General features: G+C 40.2%; 1 protein-coding gene across 2 annotated transcripts in view; it reads left to right on the top strand.

Annotated features, from left to right (window-relative positions):
- Positions 1-19,118, top strand: part of tulp4a (TUB like protein 4a) — a 451,862-nt gene that overhangs the window by 419,489 nt on the left and 13,255 nt on the right. For both annotated transcript variants that reach the window (XM_072581106.1, XM_072581105.1), the window contains one exon: positions 10,311-12,793. In XM_072581106.1, the coding sequence (XP_072437207.1) occupies positions 10,311-12,793 (2,483 nt within the window). The remainder of the gene's footprint in view (positions 1-10,310; positions 12,794-19,118) is intronic.

Raw genomic sequence — 19,118 nt, 5'->3', positions numbered from 1 at the left:
TTCATCTCCACAGGACCGTACAGTGGTAACTTGTACCGATTATGTCATGTATCTGAGGCAGGCAGATTGATGAGGTCAAGCAGGCTTTCTCCTCCTGTTGTTTGCTTCACCACCTACTGCAGACCTGTTATTCGACAGAGAGGTAGATAGTGGTAGGTGGTAATCAGCAGGAGTTTTTTTTGTCCTTATTTGACTTGATGCCATGAGACTTCATTCATCTGGAGCAACGTTACCTCTAAAATGCAGTTTCTATGTTCTGTGCACGGCCAGTTTGTGCCCCAACGTGAATCACAGTATTGAATTCCAGTTGTGGAGGTCATTACAGTACACAGTCTAGAGAGGCCTATAGACAAGGGAAAAAAGTAGGGGGGACATTAATCTTGAGTCAGTATAGAGAACTCCTGGGGCAACTAGGTAGGTCCCTTGTTTTTTCTAATATAGATCAATGACCTGAATCTTGGTATACAGGAGACAATTTCAAAGTTTGCAGATGGCACATAACTTGGAAGAATTGTAAACCATGAGGAAAACAGTGGAACTCCAAAAGAGTTTTGATAAGTGGCTGGAGTGGACATGTGACATTCAATGCAGAGAAGTTAACAGGGCTTAGTTTGCCATTGCGATTTCTGGTGCCTACGTAAGTGTGAGGTGGCCTCTCTAGTTTAGTTCCTTTTTTTGAAATCTCTTAGCACTTTGATACAACTGAGTGGCTTACTAGGCTATTTTCAAGGGCAGTCGAAAAGTGTGGCACTGGAAAAAGCACAACAGGTCTGGCAGCATCCATGAAGCAGGAGAGTTGACGTTTCAGGCATAATCAGGAATGTGTAGGGAGATGGGGACTGAGAGAAATATAGGGGATAGGTGGGGTTGGGTGCAAAGATAAGTGGGATGGCATTAGTGGATGGGAGGTGATTGTGATAGGTCATTGGGGAGAGTAGAGTGGAAAGGTGGGAAGGAAGATGGACAGGTAGGTCAGGCCAATAAACTTTACCTTTTGAGGAAACAAGAAATCAGCACTATTACGCTTTGGGAGATACCAGTCACAGTTACCTAATATAGACAGTTAACTATTTGTAAGCAATTTCTAAAAAGTTTTTTTGAGCTCGGTAAGAAACAACTATTTAGCTATGATACATTATTTAATTAGACATAGATAAAAGTATACAATTGGTGGCAGTGAAAATGCTTTATTGATCTTGAAGCTGTTCTGTAGAATTTGAATCCCTTTGGTTTAAAGTGGAAGGATGTTCATCCCGAATGTTTTGTAGTCTTTGGAGTCACAGTCACTGTTCTTCCCTCAGGCTAAAGTTGAGGAACTCCTGGCCTTTTCTCAAGAAGGTGGTTACTTATTTGCTTGGAACATCTCCTTTTCCAACTCAATTTCCACCTAGCCCATGTAAAAATACCTTATTTTGGAGGCTGACAATTTATGTATCAATCACCTGTCTAAAACCTTTCAGCCAATACTCAAAGTGCCAGGATAATCGATGTCCCTTGTGACCTTTCCTTTTGTTTTAATTTTTGCTAGACATTTAGCAAGCTGGTGACTGCTACAACTGCAATTAAGTCAAATCTCATGTTACACATTAAATACTCAGAAATTTCAGTTTTAGAGGGACTCTAATTTCCAATGCCACTTTTTAAACCTTACCTTTTGCTAGATCTTCTTAATTAATTCTAAGCTGGGAACTAATAAGTATTATTTTATAAAAATTTTACAATTCCTCAATTCCAACACTTTTCACTCCCTTGAGGAAGTGATAATGGTAGAGGGATGGATTAGATGAAAATTATTAGACAGAATATAGTGGGAAATATGGCTATTTTTACGACTATATCTTAATCCCTGTTGGAATGGTTTGCAACCCAGGTTGCCAAAAGAAATGGAGGATGAAGATAGCAAAACGACTTGTCATAGTTGTCAAAATTTCCCTTGTGATGGATGGGGGATAGAACATTGAAAAGTAGCAAATGTGACACCCATGTTCAAAACATTCCCAATAATTTAACATCAATTATAGGCAAGATTTTACAAACAATACAAAATGGAGGAAAAAAAGCAACAAGCACTTGAAGAGTTTGAGGTAATCAAAAGATTTTGTCATAGGCAGATTGTGTTTGACCAATCTATTATAATTGTTTTGCTGCGATCCAGGGATGTTGTCCAAATAGATGTGTTTGATGAATTCCAAAGAAAGGTTCAATTTGTAGGTCAGTTTGTGTTGAAAATAAAACTTAAGAACAGAAAGCAGTGTGCCATGGTGTACTGGTAGGCTGAAAGTACCTAATGGATTCTTTCTGGTGTGATCAGTGTGAATACAAAAGGGCACGCACGCTTCAGTATAGATCAAACTTATCAGCTAATTCTACTTTATGTACGTGTGTGAATACATATTATATATACACACATGTTTGCAGCAGGAGCGGGAGTGGTGAGAGCAAGGGCCAGGGAGCTGCCAGGAAGGTAAATTAATCCATTGAAAACTTACCTCATGGGCTCAGCAGCCTCCTTTTTGCAGCAGCAGTGGAAGCGGTGAGAGCAAAGACCAGATGGCTGCTGGGAAGGTAAATTCCTCCTTTAAAAACGTACCTTGTGGGATCAGCGGCCTCCAGTGGTGTCCTGCAGGAGTCTGTTCTTGGGCCTCTGCTCTTTGTAGTTTTTATAAGTGATTTGGATGAAGAAGTGGAAGGGTGGGTTTTGTATGTTTGCCGATTACACAAAGCTAAAGGTGTTGTAGCTAAAGTCGAGAGCTGTTGCAGACTACAACAGGGCATAGAGCTGGGCTGAGAAATGGCAGATGGGGTTCATCCTGGATAAGTGCAAAGTGATTCACTTTAGAAGGTCGAATTTGAATGCTGAATACAGGGTTAAAGACTGGATTCTTGGCAGTGTGGAACAGCGGTATCTTGGTGTCCACATACAAAGATTCTTCAAAGTTGCCACCCAAGTTGATAGGGTTGTTAAGAAGGCATATGGTGTTTGGCTTTCATTGACAGCAGAATTGAGTTTAAGAGCTGCGAGGTTTTGTTGCACCTCTATAAAACCCTGGTTCGATCATACTTGGATTATTGTGTCCTGTTCTGGTCGCCTCATTATAGGAAGGATGTAGATGCTTTAGAAAGAGTGCAGAGGAGATTGACTGGGATGCTGCCTGTATTGGAGGGCTTGTCTTATGAAAAACGGTTGAGTGAATTAGGGCTTTTTACACTAGAGAGAAGAAGGAAGAGAGGTGACTTGATAGAGGTGTACATGGTAATGAAATGAATAGATAGAGTGGATAGCCAGAGACTTTTGCCCAGGTCAGAAGTGGCTATCTGAGACGTCATAATTTTAGGGTGATTGGAGAAAGGTATAGGGGAGATGTTAGAGGTAGGTTCTTTACACAGAGTGGTGGGTGTGTGGAATGCATTGCCAGCAGTGGTAGTAGAGTCAGAGACATTAGAGACATTTAAGCAAGTACTGGACAAGCAGATGGAAGGCAGTAAATTGAGGGTGTAAAGGTTACATTGATCTTAGATTAAGATAAGTGCTTGGCACAAAATCATGGATCAAAGGGCCTGTACTGTGCTGTACTGTTCTCTGTCCTAAAGTGGACCATTTAGTGACAGACAGCATGCTTTTGTGCGGGGAAAATCGCGTCTCACCAACCTGATTGAAGAGTTTGAAGAGGTGGCCAAGATAATTGATGAGGGAACTGCAGTGGATATATTTGCTATGGACTTTAGTAAGGCATTCAATAAAAGTCCCATATGGCAAATTGGTACAAAAACTAAAATCACATGGGACTCTGGGTGAGCTGGCTAAATGGATATATAGATAGATGGATCGAGGGCAGCATGGTGGCTCAGTGGTTAGCACTGCTGCCTAACAGAGCCAGGGACCCGGGGTCAATTCCAGCCACAGGTGATTGTCTGTGTGGAGTTTGCACATTCTCCCCCTGTCTGCGTGGATCTCCTCCGGCTGCTCCGGTTTCCTCCTACAATCCAACGATGTGCAGGTTAAGTGAATTGGCCATGCTAAATTGCTCATGGTGTTCAGGGATGTGTAGGTTTGGGGCATTAGTCAAGGATAAATATAGGTAGGTAATAGGGTAGGGAAATGGGTATGGGTTGGTTACTTTTTGGATGGTCAGTGTGGACTTGATGGGCCGAAAGGCCTGTTGAACACTGTAGGGGATCTATGATTCTATAAAATCTGGCTTAGTCATAGAAGACAGACGGTAGCAGTGGACGGGTGTTTTTCAGAATGAAGACCATTAACTAGTGGCGTTCCACAAGGATCGATCTTTGGACCTCTATATGTGAATGATTTGGAGGAAAACATGCATGGTCTGATTAGTAAGTTTGAAGGTGACAAGAAGATTGGTATAATTGCTAATAGTGCCGATGATAAATGTCTGGTGCAACATCGTGGGCTGATGTACCTGTACTGTGCTGTGCTGGTCTATGTTCTATATGTATACCCAAGCCAATGAGTGAATCTATTGACTTACTCTAAACATATCCAGAATAATGAGTCTCACTGCCATGTCTTCATGCCAGGGATTGTGAACAGCTGGTAGTTGGAGCTCTATCTCAGATTCCACAGCCCTGTTCTCTCAAACTGCATTCTGATGCTGAAGGTTTACAGCCCCGGTCTCCCAAACTAGGTCTGAAGGGGAAGGTCGAGAGGGACAAAGTGTCTAACATTAATATTATTCTGGCTATACACTATATTGCCATTTCGTAGTACTTCCAGTATTTCTCCAGATATTCCATTGTGCAGAAAACAAGTTGAAAACACATCTGGGCGGCTCCATGTTAACTACATAAAAAATGATTACCACAGATAGTCAAGATTATGCAGTTACCTCCCAGCCAAAGCAGGCTGTTTTTTATACCAGGTCTGTTTTCATATATTTTTTCCACTTTGCTTCAGTTGCTAACTGTCATGTCCAGTTAACTATTAACCTTTAATGATCTGGTTTGCAGACATGATTTTTAAGCCCAACATTACATACAGTGAATTATGTAATCAGAATGGCAAATAAAAAACAACCGTATTTTGAAAGAGTCAGTATTGAAGCATTACATTTTTAATGGACAGTTCTGCTTTATTACAATTTTCACTAACGCAAATTGGCTGTAACACGATTGGGTGAATAGGGAACACTTTCTAAAACACAAACTTTTAAAATGTGTGTTGACTATAATCCATTTAGATTGCCAACTCTATAAATGTTGCTTGTATTGCACGATTTTTGTATAGCATGGGGTTGCACAGAAACACAACTATCGCATTCCACAAGAACTGCCTGAAAATGTAAATAACTTGGATGTTGGAAAACAGTAAAATTAAATAATTTGTGAATGATACAAAATTAATAAGATGTGGCAAACAGTGAGGAATGGTATTAATTAGACAGAAGATAGGCTGATAGAGTGAGCAAAAACATGGCAGTGGGAGATGTGCATTTTGGTAGAAGGAATAGGGAACAGTGATGTATACGCAGGAACATTTCAAATGAATGTGTAGGTATAAAGGAATCTTGGGAATTATGTAGATGAAATGTTGAAGCTGGCTAGACATATTGAAGAGAACAGTTAGCAAAATGAGATGAAACTAAACTTTTGGTTGGACCAGATGACCAAGCCATTTGACATTTCCTAGTCAAGTCCCCATTAATTTCTCATGTTAATACTTCAGAAAGGATGCGAGGGCCCTTGGGAGTGTGAAGATTTATCAGAATAATTAGTGAAATATAAAATTTAGAAGCTGGAATTATTCTCTTTGGAGCAAAGGATGTTGAGGGGAGATTTCAGAGATGTATTTGATTACAATAGGTTTGGATAAAGTAAACAGAGGAAAACTGTTCAAAATAACAGATGGTACCAGGATTGGAGGTCATAGATTTAGGGGCTTGGGCAAGAGATAATTGTGCGAGAAAATCTTTAAACTTTGAATGCTAATAACCTGCAACTCCCAAATTATGAGGGTAGTGAAAATGGAGATGATCAATGATTTTACAAAGAAATTGGACAGGCACTCAAGGTAAATAAATTGGAGAGCTACACAAATACACTGGTTGAGTGGGACAAACTGGGTTGGTCTACAGAATACCAGCATGAACTTAACTGGTCTCTTTCTGTGCTATAATACCTCTTATTCTGGGTAGATCACAAAATTGAACTCCACAGCACACTTCAATGCTAAGTGTGCTGGGGCCCACGATTTGGGTACAGCAGGTTCCAATAACCAGAATCAGGGCTCTCGGAGCCTGGTGTAGCTGGTTGGGGCAAGACTAATGGCACAGACCAGAAGAAGCATCAGGACCCTTGATTTCTGACCTTGTTCCCAAAGAGTGCATTTTAAGTATGCGGCATTAACAAGCAGAATAAATCAATTGTGAAATCAGTGTATAATGCTGACAAAACCTTATTTTCAACTTCACCATTCTAGGAAATGCCCTCACTTATCACTGCAGCTGAAAATGTACTCAGCAGCAGAAAAGACCCTGACAAGTGCTATTCACAAGGGCCATGAGCAGGTGACTTGCTTAGTACTAGTTACTATCTATGTTTGATTTTGTAGAAATGCTGAATGTTTTGAGGAGTTGGCTAGAGTTTGTGAAGGCTGTAGGAAGCTATACTTTATGTGATGACTTGTAACTTTAATGATCTTGCTCCCAGTCATGGTTACACTTTCCTGTGGTTGCTGCATGAGAGGAAGATGAGCTATGACCATTGTGGCAGTAAAGAAGAGAGCAGGCTGCTCTCAGTTAAAGAAGGATGTGGCAATGGGTCTCTGTCAAAGGCTTTATTAGGTAGTATTCTCCAGGACTATTACTCTTACATCCTTTTAATATAAAAGCAATAATTTCTTCTTTAACTATATGTTCATTGTATTTTTCTTGATAACTGAGAACCAGGAGTAGATTTGGCAAGATACTGAGCTATTGTCAAGCGTTCTCTTGTAACTACCCGCAAGCATGAGATCAAATTATGGCTTTTCTTTCTTCAATATCCTGCATTTCTTGACCTTCAGGTGTAGTCTTTCGGGATCGAAAGAAAAACGATGCAGATTGTGATTGTTGAAGGGATGTTGTTGGAATGCAAAGGATCCTCAATTATACCTTTTGGAGCTTATACATCTGAAGAGATTGAAGGAGAGGAGAGAAGTGGAATTTGAGAAGGTGGATTAGATAGACATCATATCATTCCTGTTCTGAAGAGTCATGCCAGACTCGAAACATTAACTATGTTTCTGTCTCCAATGATGCTGCCAGACCTATTGAGTTTCTCAAGCATTTTCTGTGCTTTGCTTGCTGCACACAGCCTAAATAATTATTGTGAGAACTGTCTCCTCCATGTGGCTGAGAAAATGTGACCTCACTTATTAGTTGCCCCTGTTGTTCTAGGGTTTTGTGATACTTTGTCCTGCAAGAGAGAAAGAAGTGTATCAGTGGGTGGAAATTTCTAGATAGGATGGGGCGCAAAACCCTTGATAGAGGATTGAAGTTTTGCCATTAAGTTTCCATGGTAGGTAACCCGTTTTGCAACTATTAGCATGTCATTATTACTCATAAACACGTTAGTTTGTGGCAGTTAAGTTCATGGGTGTAATTATGTTAGCCAAAAACAAAAAGCCAACGTGTTTACAAACCTGAAGCACCTTGGAGTAGGCATCCCTCCTACCTTTACACCCACCTCCATATTCAGTCTCACATAAAGAAATTCCACCCAATGAGGATGGTGCAATGTGGCTGCTCTAATGTAGAAGTGACAGTGTGTGGAAACACTGAGTTTTGGATGTGAAACTTGCAGCAGTTCTATATCAGTTCTGAAGAAGATGCATATGCAACTCAAACCATTAACTCTGTTTCTCTCTACAGATGTTGCCACATCTACTGAATTTTTCCAGTCCATTCTATTTTTATTTTTTATGAATGTAAGGTGTTGGTCGTGATGTACTGGCATTGTAATTTGCAGTGTGTTTAGTGAGTTGAGTAGTGTGTGCTCTCTGGCTCTATCCAAGTGGGATTATAGATTGCAATGTAAAAGTATCTGTGACTTTTACAGCAGCTATATTTTCAGCAACTATTTGAGGCCAATCTAGCTGATCCTACTCTGCCCTTACATCTTTCCTAATAAAAGATATTTGTAATTGTCCATGACATTCTATTCTAACTAGTGAATTGTAAGGATGTGTTTGTTAAGTTCTGCATAACCCTAATGCTCTTTTTAGCTACTTTATTGACATGTCCTGCCATTTTTTAAGGACCAAGTCCTTCCCATGAATCCATGTTTTTGACAATTATGACATTTATCATATACCATCTTTCAACGATAGCTCCCCATGATCATTGCTGTACTGAATTTCATCTGCCCTGCTTCTTCACAACTCATCACCTTGTCTATGTTGCCTGAAGTCAACAATGACTCTCATTTCTATTACACTTCTATCAAGTTCAAGTCATGAGTGCTGAATTGTCACAATGCAGGAAGAGGCTATTTGCCCCAACTTGTCTGTGCTGATTCTCAATAAGAGCAATTTAACTAATTCAACTTCTCTGATTTCTGCTGCATATTCTTCCTTTTCACTTGTTATTTCTAAAATGAATCAAAAACTGATGCTTGAAGAATTCCACTACAAACCAGCTCTAATTGAACAAACATGCCCATCCTGTCACCCTGTGTCACCCTGTACTTCCGATAATTGAGTCAGTTCCTTACCTGTTCACCACTTTCCCTTATGTCCTTAACTTTGATCTTCTGAACAAGCCTCCTGTATGGTACTTTGTAAAAAGTGTTATGAAAGTAATTGTGTTCATTTAATGCACTACTTGGATCAATCTCTGCAACTTCATCACGTAATTCAATCGCATTAGACATGAATTGCCATTAGGCTGCCCTATATAATGGTTTCCAATGACTTTGCGTCTGACAATATTAGGCTGACTGACCATAATTTCTTGGTTTGATCTCTTTTCTTAAGTAGTGATAGTGAATTCCAGGAGAACAGATAATTCATAAGCATATCTGGAAAGAAGCATCGACACAGCGGGTCAAAGCTTGCTCTGTTGAATTACAGAACTCCTTCAAGCTTTATACAATTTACAGCATGCATTTTATAATCACAGTTAGAATTCCCAAACTTTGACACCAATGGCCCATATTATTTTTTTCCCATTGCCTTTGTAGGCATTGTCTGCTTCTCACTGACAGCTTTTGACGGCTATTAAGCTTGACAATCTGGATTGTTTGTTTGTTAATTCTAACTTTGTTTATCATGACTATACTACTAAAGCTTTAACCTTTAACTAACAACCCCTTTAATAGTGGGATGACATTCGTAACCCTCCAGTTCTCTAATAATACTTCCATATCCTATGATAATTAAATGTTTTAACCAATGTCTTGCTATATGAGTTCTTCTCACAGGAACCTAAAATGCATTCCATTTGGGGCAATTGACTTTCAGTAACAGTTTTTTGTACAGGGAATTTTCTATTATCCTGCCTGTAATTCCCCTCTCCTATTTTAGTGAAACCTGTTTCGACTTCCTTTGTGAAGACAGATGCAAAGTACATATTTAGTAGTTTAACTGTTTTCCTCTCCTCTACGTGAAAACTTCCCTTGATTCTTACATAGACCTAAACAAATTTCTAACCTCATGCAATTTGTGTGGTTAGAGAGGTTTTTTTAATTCATTCATAGGATGAGGCATCACTGGGTAGGCAAGCAGTTATTGCCATTCCCTAATAGTCAACCACATAGCGGTGGGTTTGGAATCACATGTAGGCCAGATCATTTAAGGATGGCAGTTTCCTCCTCTAAAGGATATTAATGAACCAGATGGGTTTTTACTAACAATCGATAATGGATTCATGGTCATCATTAGACTCTTAATTCCAGATATATGTTGAATTCAAATTCTGCCATTTGCCATGGCAGGATTCGAACCCAGCTCCCCATTACCTGGGTCTCTGGATTAACAGTCCATCGCCTCCCATGTGTTTTATGATTCAATGTAATGTTGACCTCTACTCTTTCCTCATAGTCCGATTATGCCTTTCATATTAACTCTTCAAATTTCCTTCTGATTAATATTACATTAGTCCATTGTACTGCCTGTATACCACTTCTTCAAATGTGCATTTTTATTGACATAGACAAACTAAAAGTCATTCTTAAAATTTCTCAAAATTATACAACGTATGTGCTGCAAACAGTACAATTGAATGTCATTAGAAAAATGCTTTTCTTTGGGGCAAGCTAAATATTTTGTCGGTTTTAAAGAATTTTTATATTTTGTTCTTCTCTCTGCACAGTGAATGGAACAACTGGAGCTCCAGAAAACAATCCTCCTTGCACTGTTAACATTCCCATTGCACCAATCCATAGTTCTGCTCAAGCAATGTCCCCTACCCAGAGTATTGGACTAGTTCAATCATTACTTGCCAATCAGAATGTGCAGCTTGATATTTTAACAAATCAAACAGCTATTGCAGGAGCAGCAGAACGTGGTTTGGACAATTCCAGCCAGTATGCAATTTCTAACAGGTTTTCAAATCCAGGACAGGCAATTTTTGGAAGTTTGGAAACCAGCCGAATGACTGGTGTATCACAACAGCAATCACCACAGCTTGGGGGGATTGTACAGATTCCCAACATGGAGCAGGTGGAACGAGAACCTGAGCACTCTCAGAAAATTAAGTCGATGCGAACAGTGCCACAGTTCCTGGAAAGCAATACAATGGCATTCTGCACAACCCCTGAAGTGCAGTTAGCTAAAATAAATGCACATCCACCTCCTCCGTATCCAGGGACTATAACAGCTTCTGCAGCCACCTCTGCTCCTACTCCACCAGCAGACACTTGTCTGAAAAAAATAGATCTCTCCCTCTTTCCTACTAGACATCTTCAAACCCCTCTAGGTTACGAAAGAATCACAACATTTGATAGCAGTGGAAATGTCGAAGAAGTGTATAGGCCTCGCATGAGAATATCAAGCAATCAAAATACGTATACACTTCCAGGCCCAGGACAGCCACCTTTACAGTTGCCTTCAGCAGATGCTAAGAAGGTACAGCAGGTATATGGCACATTAAATAGGCTGAGTGTTGCTCACTGTGTTATTCCTAGTGGAGATCCACCACCTTATCCTGATGCCACCAATAGAAGTCAGCGTATTGATAGTAACACTATACAAGTGCCATTGCAAAGTGAGAGCAAAGATGCCACAGCAAAAGTGTCTCAGCTGTTAGACTCACATAGGATTATTCAACATAGTCATAAACTGAAGAACAATTCTGTGTCTGCACAGTACCAGCAAACCTCTCTCAGATCTCCACCGGCTCTCTATACGTGCACTCAGTGCATCAACAATGGAAGCAACAATAGTAACATTAATAGTAGATCAGAATTACCTAGTGGGACTGGCTCTCAGCTTAGCACTGTAATTGTCCACTCATCTAGTACATCACCCCTCTCTTCTCAGTCATCCTATAATCTGCTAAGTGTTCCAGACAACTGTCAGGATAGAACTGAATATGTTAATAATGCTTTCAGTGAGGATGAATCTATTTTGCAGCATTGTCAATTTGAGAAATCCATTAGACATATTACATTAAATAATGAGATCAACATGAGCATGAAGCAATCACTCCCATATCAGTGGGACCAAACAGGGAGTGAGGAAATTTGGATTCCACAACAACCAACTCAGATTTCTGCAACAGCGTGTCATAAGCCACCAGCACTCATTTTGGAGCAATCACATGTGGAAATACCGCATGTACCAATCATTCCTATTAAATCTACAAATAGTCCAACAGTCACTTTCCAGTCAAACTTTGGATTCACATTACCATATCCACTAAGTTACAGCGCATCTCCTATTGCAGCCTTTCAGGCCTCTTTTCCTTCTTCAGAAGCTATAATCCCACCACCATACCCACAACAAGACTCTTCTGTAGTCGTGCAATCTGGTTATCCAGCGAACATTGGCTGTTGTCCATTGCCACCAATGTATCCAACCAATAACACATTTTCTAGTCTACAGCTTCCCCCGATTACATTACATCAATGGAATACTTACAGTGCTTGTTCCCTGATGCATAGTTCACAGGGTACGTTGAGCTCAAAGCCAGATGTGCTTGTTGAGAAAGCTGGAATGCCTTCATTTTCAACAGAGTTTCAACACACAGGAACTGAGGCAATTATCGAAACAGCAGACAACTTCCAAGAGGTCGTCTCTCTGACAGAATCTCCTGTGCCCCTGCGAACAGATAGATATGACAAGAAAAGCCATAAACGGTTAGACAGCAGACCAGAGGAGGCAAATATGCGAGCTGTAACTGAAGGAAAAATGAAAAAAGACGCAAAGGTGCTTACAGACTTCAATTCTCTCATTTCAAGCCCGAGATTAGGAAGAGAAAAGAAAAAAATCAAAAGTCAAAAAGATCAGATAAAATCCAAAAAGTTGAATAAAATGAGTGAGTTTCAAGACAGCTCAGAAAGTGAGCCAGAGTTATTCATTAGTGGAGATGAGTTCATGAATCAGAGCCAGAGCACCAAAAAGGTTTGGAAAACTAAGAGAAACTTAAGGACAGCGAATGAAACGGACGAACTGAAATGTCGAAGGGCAAATGAAAAAGAGGACGGGAAATTGGGGAATCAAGGATTTGTGTATGTAATGGCTAACAAGCAGCCACTCTGGAATGAGGCAACACAAGTATATCAGTTGGACTTTGGAGGAAGAGTGACCCAAGAGTCTGCAAAAAACTTCCAAATTGAGTTGGAAGGACGACAGGTATTGTAAAATAATGTACAATATAGTTTGCTGCAACACATCACAGTCAACTTTCATTGTGGTCTAAATTTATTCATTATGATTTAAACACTTTTGGTGCTTATGAAGCTAGTAGAGGGTGCTAGTTTGATGCTCAAAATGTCCACAGAAGGATTTTGGTATGGTGCTTATGATACCCATAAAAGGGTGTTTTGGTTGGTTGCTCATGCAATCCTCATGTAGGAAAAATACTGAATGCTGTAAGAGCTTTTGCAGCTATATATTCCTTCATGAGAGGGTTCTTCAAAATGAACAGCTGTGTTCAGCAGTTATGTTTCCTTGCATCAAGAGATAAGCTTTATGAATGAATCTGACTCTGTTATGGGCTGCACAGTGGCTCAGTGGATCGCACTGCTGCCTCACATCTCCAGGAACCCAGTGTCAGGTGACTAGATTTTGCACATTTGACATGTCTGCATAGTTTTCTATCAGATGATCCAGTTTTCTCTCACAGTCCGAAGATGTGCAGATTAGATAGATTGGGCATGCTAAATTGTCCATAGTGTCCAGGAATGTGTCGACTAGGTGCTGTGGTAAATGCAGAGTTGTGGGGATAGGGGAGGGAGCTGGTTGGGTGGGATGGTCTTCAGAGGGTTGGTGTGGATATAGTGGGTTGAATGAAAATTCGAGAATACTTTCTAATCTTATTTGAACCCACTTGTTTCTATTCTAGATTTGTTTCAGTTGTGCAGTTTCAATGAATGAGGTAAAATAGTCATTTGCAGCAATAAACTTACCTCAGGTGAAATCATAGGTTTTACTGGTCTCTGCATTCTACAAAACATTGAATTGTTGATCCCGTGGGCCCTGTTTATTATTTAGTCTCTGACTTTTGTAATAATTTTGCAACTTAAGTTATAAAGTTACTTGTAACAGGCTTTAGAAAAGTGTATCTTTTGTATTTTTAATACTTAATTATATTGCTTCTTGAATTTGTTTATGGATATTAATAATTAAAAGCTTTCGTTCTCAGTTTGGTATCTCAATAATAACCAAGTAGTGCAATATCATATGCTAATAATTAGAGTGATTTGGGGCAGGAAAATTTGTGACTTTACATCATAAAGTTAGAAATATGTCTGAAAGACTTATTAATGATTTAATCAACATCTATATTTATTTACTGAAAATCTAACCTGCAACATCATATCTGACTGGATGAATCAAGCAGAATGAATCCCAAAAATCAGTGAGGGAAACACAGCAGATAATTAAACCACTTATTTTAGTAGAGGTAACCTACAATATCCCAACTTTTCTATTTGCAGCATCCATAAGTTGGGGGTTGGGAGGTGTATATTGCACCCATATAGTGCTATTTGTTAAAAACAACCTGCATCTCTCAAATGGCATTATGGCTGTAAAAAAAGTCACTTTTTTGAATGATGAATTTATGCTTTGAGAATGGCTGAACATGATAAAAGTAAGTGTCAAGATTATTCGGACAGTGCACTAAAGGTCTTGGTGCAAGGCCTGGAGAGAAGAGACAACCTAAAGGGTAGAAGGAGACCCTTTAGATAAATGCTGAAGAGATGACAGAAAAAAGTAGCAGTGGAGATCAAAGCTGGAAGGTTACTTTAACAATATGTATACAGCGAAGGAAAGCATTAAACAACTTGACTCAAATTGTTACAGTGAGTAACAATTTTCTTCAAACGGAAGATTCCACAGGGAAATGCTCTCCCAGTCACAGGCAGTTTATCTCCTATGTTCATTGCTGTTAAGTTCACTTGTGAGTCTTTCAGCAGCAGCTGCTGTTAACAGTCACACTAAATTCATCCATTGCTCCAACAATGATCTACCAACAATCTCTATCAACTAGTTCATAAACTTTACCTTGCCTTCACACTATTGTAAAGGCAAGGTACTGCTATTTCAAGTCTCACATAACATTCAGACATCACATCACCCAAATGTATTGCATTTGTTAATCCATTACACAACCCTCTCTATTGCAGCAGAAGGTACATGGGTGTTAGCAGGAAAGACCACGTGAATATTTCAACCCCCATGCTAGTGATCCTTCTGGCCACCAAGGGATGTGATATCACTGAGGAGGCTGGAAGGATCAATGATGAGGATAACTGCACATCCAATTCACTTTCTTCCACTTCATCTGACAAGAATGCTAATGGTACTGTTACTGGACTACATTTTTTGTCATTCATGGGATTTGAGTACTGTCGGAAAGGCTGGCATTTATTGCTCATTAAGTTTGAGAAAGTCTTGGTGAATCGACTTCCTGAACTGCTACAGTCCAGGTGGTGTATCTACACTCACAGCGTGATTGGTGGTAGAATTCCAGCAATGTGACTTAGTGACAGTGAGGGATTGAGAATTTTAGAGTGGTATGTGAATTGGTGGTAGTGTTCCTTTGCACCTACTGCACTTACCCTTTGATGTCAGACTGGCCTGCCAAGGAATGTTACCCAGCCAATCATTGGGATTCCAAGTACAGGACATACAATTGCAAGATTCTGCGTCAAGGTGCTCCTCCTCTAATCAGAGAAACATTCTCCTCTGTTTTTGCTGCAGAAAGGCTCACTATCTATCAGCAGTAAGTGTGCGACAGCAATAGCCTTTGATTGGAATAGCAAGAGCTATGTGACCATGAATAGGCTCATTCAGATGGAGGCCTGCATATCAAGATCAGCAGTAACAAAGACAGTAAGCCTCATTAGAGGTACACCACAAGGGACAGAATGCCTGCTGAGATTTCAAGTTGCCAGGCAGGTGCAGAACATTTAAATATATGAAGTAGGAGAAGAAGGCCATTCAGACCCATGAGCCTACTCTGCCTTTAAGTAAGCTCATGGCTGATATGTTTGTGTTTCAAGTTCCATACTCCTGTTTAGACCTGACAACCCTTGACTCCTTTGCTTAATGAGAACCTGTCCACTTCTGTGGAAATTAAGTGACCCTGCCTCTGCCACCTTCTGAGGCAGAGTTCCAAAGTCATTCAACACTTTGAGAGAATAGATACCTCCTCTTCTCTGATTTGGAAGGGTGATTCCTAATTTTCTAACAATGCAGTCTAGTTCAGACCACCTCATGTTGTTTCTATGTCCACCTTATCAAGTTCCCTCAGGATTTTACGCACTTAAATCAAAGAGAAAGAGAATCTGAGTTGGGGGGACGATTGGGTGGTACTAATCCTTATGGAATAGTGAGTGATGGAGGAGAGGCAGGGTGCAAGAGTGAGGGAGGAGGATTGTGTAGAGCTTAGGATGTTTATTAGGGCACTGGATTAGAGCAGTCGAATGATTTAGACCAATTTTGTGATCGTTTATTGAGAAGCAGCGGTTTAGATATAATACATTAGTTAACTAGATAAAGAAAATATGTAATTCTGACAATTGGGATGGTTCAATGATTTCAGAAGACATGCTGTCAGTGTGGAATGGTTTGGTCTCGTTAATGGTTTGGGGGCAGCATCCTGCTGCCTAGCTGAGGTGTTATGGAGTTCTTCCCTGAATTTTCATTTTCTTGTCTGTCTTCCGTCTGCCACATGAGGATTATTGCTTTATAAGGTCAGCGTCGTAAGAACTCCCCTTTGCCCCTGAACACTTGTTGTTATATCATATTTCCAGAAGCCGTGTCAATATTCTCCGTGTCAATCAGATCTCTGAACTTTTTTGGCTATTGACATTGGGACAACTATGACATCAGATCACAAGTGACCACCTTGATTTGAAGGTTAGTTTTCATTCCTTCCTGGAATGAAACCCTCTTGCATTCTATTAAAAGCCCCTGTCCAAGAAAAATCCAACAATCCAAGAGAAAAGAAGAGCAGATATGTAGGCAAATTTAAGAGAAACATTTAAGTTATTTGGTAGCAATAATGAGGGACTTCAGCTAGGGTAGTCATAATGTAAAAGATTTAGAAAGAATGGAATTTAATCTGGTATGTAGAGGGCCCCACAGGAGAGGGGATGGTCTTGAACTTAAAATTAAGTCTTGAAGTGGTTGAGGACAAGTGCTTGAAGTAATAACTGGGAGAACATTTTTTCTCACACAGATCATAACTCCAGTAGATTCATGATCAGTATAGAAGAGGAAAAAGACGGGCCTGAAAAGTTCTAAACTAGGGAAAGACCAATTTTATGATCAGATAAAATTTAGCCAGTACGAAATGTGAACCAGTACTTTTAGGTGAATTGTATTGGAACAGTGGGGCACATTCAGAAAGGAAATATAGAAGCTACAGGACCAACATGTTCCAGTGAGGGCACAGGATGGGATCAGATATCTGAAATAAATCCAGTCTCATTTGCCAATATTTGGCCTATTTCTCTGAAAACTGTTCCTATTCATATACCCATATACCCAACTGTTGTAATTGTACCAGCCTCCACCACTTCCTCTGGCAACTCTTTCCATACATACATCACCCTCTGTGTGAAACAATTGTCCCTTAAGTCCCTTTTAAATCTTTCCCCTCTCCTCTGAAACCTATGCTGTCTAGTTCTGGACTCCCCCATCCCAGGGAAAAGATCTTGGCTATTCACCCTATCCACACACTTCATGATTTTACAAACCGTTATAAGGTTTATCAATCTTTCAGGTTTTACAGCATCTTTCCTCTAGCAGGGAGACCAAAATTACATGTAGTATTCCAGAAGTGGCCTAATCAATGTCCTTTAAAACCACAAGATGACCTCCTAACTTTTATACTCAATACCTTCACCTAGGACTCCACCTTCAAGGGCCTATGAACTTGCATTCCAAGGTCTGTTCATTCAGCAACACTCTCCAGGACCTAGCATTAAGTATATAAGTTCTGCTTTGATCCACCTTTCCAAAATGCAGCACCTCACATTTATCTAAATTAAACTCCATCTGCCACTCAGCCCAATTGCCCATCTGTTCATGGTCACATTGTGCTCTGAGGTAACCTTTTGGCTACCCTACACCTCCAATTTTGGTGTCATCTGCAAACTTACTAACCAGACCTCCTGTAGTCACATCCAAATCATTTATATAAATGACAAAGAACAGTGGATTCAGCACCAATCTTGATGGCACACTGCTGGTCTCAAGCCTCCAGTTTGAAAAGCAACCTACACCATCACCCTCTGTCTTCTACTTTCAAGCCAGTTCTGTGTCCAAATGGCTAGTCCAAATGTCTGGTCACTGGTCCCAAAGTGGTCTCCCATTGACACCTCAGTCACCTGCCCTGCCTTAGTTCCCAAAAGATTTCTTGTACACACTGAATAAATTCCTCTCCACCCAGATCCTTAATAGTATTCCACGTGATGGCAACCAGTCTACCATGTGGAACCTTGTCGAATGCTTTACTGAAGTCCATCCAGATCATGTCCATTGCTCTGCCCTCTTCAGCCCTCTTAGTTACTTCTTTAAAAAACTCAGTCAAGTTAGTGAGACATGATTTCCCACACACAAAGCCATGTTTGCTATCCTTAATCAGTCCTTGCCTTTCCAAGTACACGTAAATCCTGTTCTTCAGGATTCCTTCCAACAATTTACCCACCACTGATGTCAGGTTCCCTGGTCTGGCACACATCGTTTTTCCTTACTACTATTCTTACATAATGACAGCACGTTAGCCAATCACCGGTCTTCCTACACCTCATCTGTGGTTATCGATGACACAAACATCTCAGCAAAGAGCTCAGCAATCAATTCCATAACTTCCCACAGAGTTCTAGGGTCACCTGATTGGGTCCAACACCACCACCTCTCACATGGACATTTATCAAGACGTCGTTATTTCTTTCCACAAGTTGTCTTTCTTACATATCCTTCTCCTCAGTAAATACTGGTGCAAAATACTCATTTAGTATCTCCCTCATCTCCTGTGATTTCACACAGAGGTGGCCTTGCTGATCTTTAAGGGACCCTATTCTCTCCCTTGTAACTTTTTTGTCCATAATGTATTGGTAGAATCCCTTTGGATTCTCCTTAACCCTTTTTGCCTTCCTGATTTCCCTCTTAAGTATACTACCACTGCCTTTATACTTTTCTGGAGATTCCTTCAATCCCTGCTGTCTGTACCTGACGTATTCTTATTCTGACCGAGACCTCAATTTCTCTAGTCATCCAGCATTCCCTACATTTACCAACCTTGTCCTTCACCCTAACTGGAACATACTGTCTCTGGACTTTCATTATTTCATTTTTGAAGGCTTCTGATTTTCTAACAGTCCCTTTGCCTGTGAACATCCATCCCAAATCAACTTAATACTGTCAAAATTGGCCTTCCCCAGTTTAGAACTTCAACTTGTAGATCCAGTGTATCCTTTTGCATCAGTATTCTAAAACTAAT

Source organism: Chiloscyllium punctatum, chromosome 11 (assembly GCF_047496795.1).
Source record: "Chiloscyllium punctatum isolate Juve2018m chromosome 11, sChiPun1.3, whole genome shotgun sequence".
In the NCBI taxonomy this organism is placed as follows: domain Eukaryota; kingdom Metazoa; phylum Chordata; class Chondrichthyes; order Orectolobiformes; family Hemiscylliidae; genus Chiloscyllium; species Chiloscyllium punctatum.
Note: the sequence above shows the minus strand (reverse complement) of the source record. Positions and strands in the feature narration are given on the sequence as shown.